The sequence below is a fragment of the Saccopteryx leptura genome, chromosome 7 (assembly GCF_036850995.1).
Source record: "Saccopteryx leptura isolate mSacLep1 chromosome 7, mSacLep1_pri_phased_curated, whole genome shotgun sequence".
Classification (NCBI taxonomy): Eukaryota; Metazoa; Chordata; class Mammalia; order Chiroptera; family Emballonuridae; genus Saccopteryx; species Saccopteryx leptura.
The window spans coordinates 64,640,414-64,646,413 of record NC_089509.1 but is presented as its reverse complement, the minus strand read 5'-3'; the positions used below and the strand labels follow the sequence as shown (position 1 = coordinate 64,646,413).

At 37.4% G+C, this 6,000-nt stretch overlaps 1 protein-coding gene across 2 annotated transcripts in view; it reads right to left on the bottom strand.

Moving 5' to 3' along the window:
• Positions 1 to 731: 731 nt before the first annotated feature.
• The window catches only part of PJVK (pejvakin), a 9,340-nt gene continuing 4,071 nt past the window's right edge, over positions 732 to 6,000 (bottom strand). For both annotated transcript variants that reach the window (XM_066346261.1, XM_066346260.1), the window contains exons 3-6: positions 5,462 to 5,603; positions 3,978 to 4,095; positions 1,469 to 1,567; positions 732 to 1,255 (exon numbers count right to left, since the gene is read on the bottom strand). In XM_066346261.1, coding sequence (XP_066202358.1) covers positions 963 to 1,255; positions 1,469 to 1,567; positions 3,978 to 4,095; positions 5,462 to 5,533 — 582 coding nt within the window. In that variant the 5' untranslated portion in view covers positions 5,534 to 5,603 and the 3' untranslated portion in view covers positions 732 to 962. The remainder of the gene's footprint in view (positions 1,256 to 1,468; positions 1,568 to 3,977; positions 4,096 to 5,461; positions 5,604 to 6,000) is intronic.

Sequence of the window (6,000 nt, the reverse complement as noted above, 5' to 3'; positions counted from 1 at the left end):
AAAGCCAATTAAAAATAAAATTGGTATTTCAAAAATTCTCTATGTAAAAAGTTATCTAAAATGATTGACTAAATCCCCAAAATATGGCCTTAGCCTGTTGGCTCAGTGGCAGAGCACAGGCCCAGTGTGTGGATGTCCCAGGTTTGATTCCATCAGAGCACACAGGAACGACCATCTGCTTTTCCACTCGCACCCCCCTCCTCCTGCAGCCATGGCTCTATTGGTTTGAGTGTATCAGCCCCAGGTGCCGAGGATGGCTCCATGGAGCCTCTTCCTCAGGTACTAAAAATAGCTTGGTTGGGAGCATGTTCCCCAGACAGAGCATCGGCTTCAGATGAGGGGTTGCCAGGTGGATCCTGGTTGGGGTGCATGCAGGAGTCTGTCTTTCTTTCTCCCCTCCTGTCACTTGGAAAAAGAAGAAAAATTAAAGAAAAATAAGTAAATAAATCCCCAAAATGCTTCTAACGTGACTGGCAGATTTTATTGAGGAACATCTACATTCTAAATTTTACATTTAAGGCTTTTTTTTTTAATTTTTTTTATTTATTCATTTTTAGAGAGGAGAGAGAGAGAGAGAGAGAGGGAGGGAGGGAGAGAGAGAAGGGGGGAGGAGCTGGAAGCATCAACTCCCATATGTGCCTTGACCAGGCAAGCCCAGGGTTTCAAACCGGCGACCTCAGCATTCCAGGTCGACGCTTTATCCACTGCACCACCACAGGTCAGGCCATTTACGGCTTTTTTTAAATAGAAAAATATTAACCTTCATGACAAGATATAAGAAGATATTATTATCACCTCCACTTTATATTGTAGATGGGGGAAATGACACCCAGACAGGTTCATTTCTCTTTCCTCTCCCTTTTTAATTTGCCACAATTCATCAAAGTGAACCTAGATAATTTTAGAACAGTGTGTGCCACAGCTGCACCTTAAACACCAGCAAAGTCCATTCAATCTTCATTTTATTTCATTCTTTTGTGCCAAATGTCAAAACAAGGAACTGCATGAAGTCTCACATACTTCTGTCCATCAACAGAGCACTGAAAGCAACCATACACGGTCTCCCTTTTTAAGTTGCCCATTCCACAGAGGATGCAAGGTCCCTTTGGAATGTTGTGGTTAAGTAGGTTAACTCGGATATGAGTCCCTTCTTTGAGTGAAATATCTGGCATGCTGGAAGATTTGTCATAGTAGTCAGAAAAAAGATCATCTAAGTAAAGCTGTGAACGAGAAATAGCGTCCATCACTCTTCTATCTAAAAGGACAAAAACAGATATGTTTCAGGAGTCAAATAAAAAAAAAAAATATAACCAAACTGCATTTATAATCACATGAATCTAAACAATCAGTCATGAAATGATTTGGCTTTTAAATTCAAATTCTTAACAGACAGGATTATAATAGACAACCTCAAGTGTTAATCCCAGAAGAAAAACAATGTATTTGAAACATTCATTAAGGGACATACTTCTTTCAAACAGTATATTTCTCAATCTGTAGAGCAGTGCAAACGTTGCCCTTTCTTCCCTTTCAAATCCTCCTTTTGACACTGAAGTGACACAAATGTCTATAAAAGAAATTTAGAAGATGTTATAACTTGAACTCACATTTTGTGGTTGATGAATTCTGGTATATGACAGTTGTTGCTCTTTTTTAAGTTAAATTTTGGACATTTTAAAAAATTTTGCAGATTTTTAGAAAACATTCAAATGCCACAAAATTCAAAGAGTAAAAAAAGGGGATACAGTGACAAATAAGTCTCTAGTATAGCTTGCCAGCCTCAGTTTTCCACCCCAGAGGTAACTCCTATTAACTCTCTTATGTATACTTCCAGAAATGCTCCACATATTTTAGCAGCATAAAGGAATATGTATGTGTGTATGTATATGTACATAAAATTCTTTAGGTTCAAAAAGTTACATACTATACACATTTTTTTTTCAAATATCTCCTAGATTATTCAATGTCAAGATATATAATGCTATCTCATTCTTAGTATTCTGTTGTGTGGATATATCATTATTTAAATAGTTGCAGATAACAGATCTTAAGGTTATTTCCAATCTTCTGTTACTACAAACTGAATATCTTTATCCCCATATCATTTCACACATGTGTAAGTATATTTATAGAATAAATTCCTAAAAGGGTAAATAGGCGTATATGCATATTTAAATTTTTGATGGATATATCAGTTCTATCGGTTCATACTCCTCCTATTTATCAATAATATAATTGTAAAGTATGCTAAATAGAATTTAATTTGCATGTTTTCTTTTGTTTCTAGACTCCCTATTCCCTCCTACCAAAGAAATGAAGAAACAAATATTAATAGGTCTAAAACTGTTTATACATTACCAGGGGGCTCGCATGCCTGGTCCTTTGGCCTAGACCAGGACTTAAAAAGGCTGTCCTCCTAACCTCTTTTTTTTTTGACAGAGACTAAGAGTCAGAGAGAGGGACAGATAGGAACAGACAGGGAGAGAGATGAGAAGCATCAATTCTTCGGTGCGGCACCTTAGTTGTTCATTGATTGCTTTCTCATATGTGTCTTGACTTGGGGGGGAGCTATAGCAGAGCGAGTGACCCCTTGCTCAAGCCAGCGACCTTAGGCTTAAGCCAGCGACCTCTGGGTTCAAGCCAGCAACCACGGGGTCATGTCTATGATTCCACGCTCAGGCCAGTGACCTCGCACTCAAGCTAGTGGGCCCATGCTCAAGTGGGATGAGCCCGCATTCAAGCCGGCGACCTCAGGATTTCGAACCCGTGTCCTCTGCGTCCCAGTCCGACGCTCTATCCACTGTGCCACTGCTTGGTCAGGCTGTCCTCCTAACCTTACTGATCTGTGAAGTATAGTAATCTAAAGTGAGCTGCACTGAGGTATTATATAAGGCAGCGATTTTCAACCAGTGTGCTACAGGAAGTTTTAAAACATGCAATACCTGACTATTTAGTCAGAGGCACGGACCTCTTTTCCTTTCGATTGCCATATAAAAAAGTAACAACCAACACAACAATAGTCATCCAGTGTGAATCAAAATTATACCTGGTTTTATTTTTCAGATCAGCAAAAAAATATATTTTTGGTGTGTCGTAGAATTTTAGTAGTCTATGTGCCATGAGATGTCAAAGGCTGAAAATCACTGATATAAGGTGACAATTTCAGGGTAAGTATTTGTACTTTTATTTATTTATTTTTTTATAGGGACAGAGAGAGAGTCAGAGAGAGGGATAGATAGGGACAGACAGGAACGGAGAGAAATGAGAAGTATCAATCATCAGTTTTTTGTTGCAAGACCTTAGTTGTTCATTGATTGCTTTCACATATGTGCCTTGACCGCAGGCCTTCAGCAGACTGAGTAACCCCTTGCTCGAGCCAGCGACCTTGGGTCAAAGCTGGTGAGCTTTGCTTAAATCAGATGAGCCCGCGCTGAAGCTGGCGACCTCGGGGTCTCGAACCTGGGTCCTCGGCATCCCAGTCCGACGCTCTATCCACTGCGCCACCGCCTGGTCAGGCAGTATTTGTACTTTTAAAGTTGTTTCTAGAGAGAGCTGGAAGGGAAGCTTTATCCATGATAGGTAAAATGAAAGAAAAGTTGTCTTTGGGTACACTAGTTTCGGTGCCCTGCCATCTTCAGTTACCTTACTGTCTACTTATTCCTCTATTTGCGAACATAAAAAAACTACTTATGTATTACTGCCCCGTGTAAGTCAAGGAATACTTTTTTGTCAATGGATTGCATTTTAGCTCTTTATTTGTAATTATAAGTGGCATGGCAGGAGTCTAAAGTCTTCATCAAGAAGCAGGAAACAGGTCCTGGGTAAGTGGGGAGCGTATTTCCCCAATATTTCAACCAACATAAGATTGACAATGCTGAGAGAATCATTCTTTTAAAATTTGAGAGAGAGAGTCAGTTTCCTTTTTAAATTCCTAAAACTATAATCAATTCAGTGTGTCGTGCAAGTCACTCACTCACCAAAGGCACCATCCAAGTAAATGAAGAGTTCGAAAACACTGAAAGCAATGGTTGTGTGTGCTGGGAAAACAATAGCTTTGTCCCTCCCCTTGGGATTCATTTCATCCATAAAATGAAACTATATTAAAAAGATAAATAATGTTATTAAGGAGCATAATGTGTAAGGATGGCTTTTTGGAGAAAAAAACATTTCCCTGAATTCTACCAAAAATAAACAAAACACTTGTCCAAGTAAAGAATTACCCTACTCAAAATAAACTGTATTACAGAGGTCCAAATGGTCCAATGGGAACTCAAGATCTACATTAGGAAATATTACTCACCACTTTCTCACTTACTTTGTTATTGGAGACAATGACTGCAACAGTAAAGCTCTCTGGCCATAGAAGCGTTTTTCTGAATTCAACTGCAAACCAACTGTGTGCAAGTCCTGCCTTGTTTACTGTTTCAAAGCCCCCTAAACTGTCAGCAACTTTCCAAAGCAATGAAGTAAACGTTTCAGTTCATGCCCAAGTAAGCCGCCATTAAATAATCTAGTGGGCAGCTAAATGTAGCCACTGAACAGAGCCTTTATTTTCAAAGACTTGAACAGATTATCATTGAACCTTATCTTTCTAACAGTTAGTTTTTAATAAAACCAATCAAGTTATTATTATGTGTCATTATTATGTGAATGAGAGGACAAATATCATAATTAAGGTAATTAAACACAAATCACTTTCAAGATTTTCTAAAGCAGTGGTTCCCAACCTTTTTGGGGCCATGGACCGGTTTAATGTCCGTGAAATAAAATATTTTCACGGACTGGCCTTTAGGGTGGGACGGATAAATGTATCACATGACTGAGACAAGCGTCAAGAGTAAGTCTTATGTAACAGAGGGAATCTGGTCATTTTTTAAAAATAAAACATCGTTCAGACTTCAATATAAATAAAACAGAAATAATATAAGTTATTTAGTCTTTCTCTGCAGACCGGTACCAAATGGCCCACGGACTGGTACCAGTCCACAACCTGGGGGTTGGGGACCACTGTTCTAAAGGATTTAACATTGAATGAAGCATGTTTAGTCATTGACAATATTATTTTAGAAAAATTAATTTAATATAAAAATATAAATTCAACTTTTAAAATTTAAGTGTGAACTACATCACTTAAAAATAAAATCAAAGAATTCAACAAAAGTATCTAATTTTTATTCTTAAAACAACATTTAAATAGCAATAGGCGGGACTCCAGTATGCATATTATTTCACAAGGATTAGTGTTCTGTTTGCATTATATTACACATTTAGAATAAAATTTTCTTGGATTTTTTTTTTTACATTATAAAACAAAACCATTACCGTACAAAATCCTATATATCACTGTAGCTCTTTAATGTCAACATTTGACAAAATACACAAGTCTCATTAGAAACTGAGTACTTTTTTAAAAATTCCCATTGCAGCATTTTAGTAAAGAAGCCTAATGAATGTGGTTTACCCGCATAGATTCCCCACGAATTCCAGCATGCACAGACAGTGAGCACTGTCGTGTGGTTCGAATGCTTTCCATGACAACACACAATACTGCCTTTCTGCTGCTCCTTGACTGACGTATCAAGCTATGGTCAAAATTAATTTTTCTAAAATAAACAAGAGAGACATTCACAAGAATTATAACATCTGAGTACATATAATCTAGAGCATTCTTTGCTATCACGTGTTACTTACTCATAGTCTTACCTTAACCAAAAATAAATCAAGGCAGGCTTAATACAAATCAGAAAATAAGCTCAAAAGCAATTTAATAATCTTCCTCTCCTCTCTATTTTCTTAAAACATGTTTAATATAGGAGTCTGTTGGAAAGCTTCTCTTAGCATAATTGTTGCAAGCAGATTACTTTATTCTTTTAATCTAATAATTTAGCAAATGTGTTCAAATCCAAAGCAACTATGTGGAGCAATTAAAAACTCCGTTTAAACCAAATGATGTTGGATATCTACTCTTACGCAAAGTTTAAATATATTACTAATTTGTAT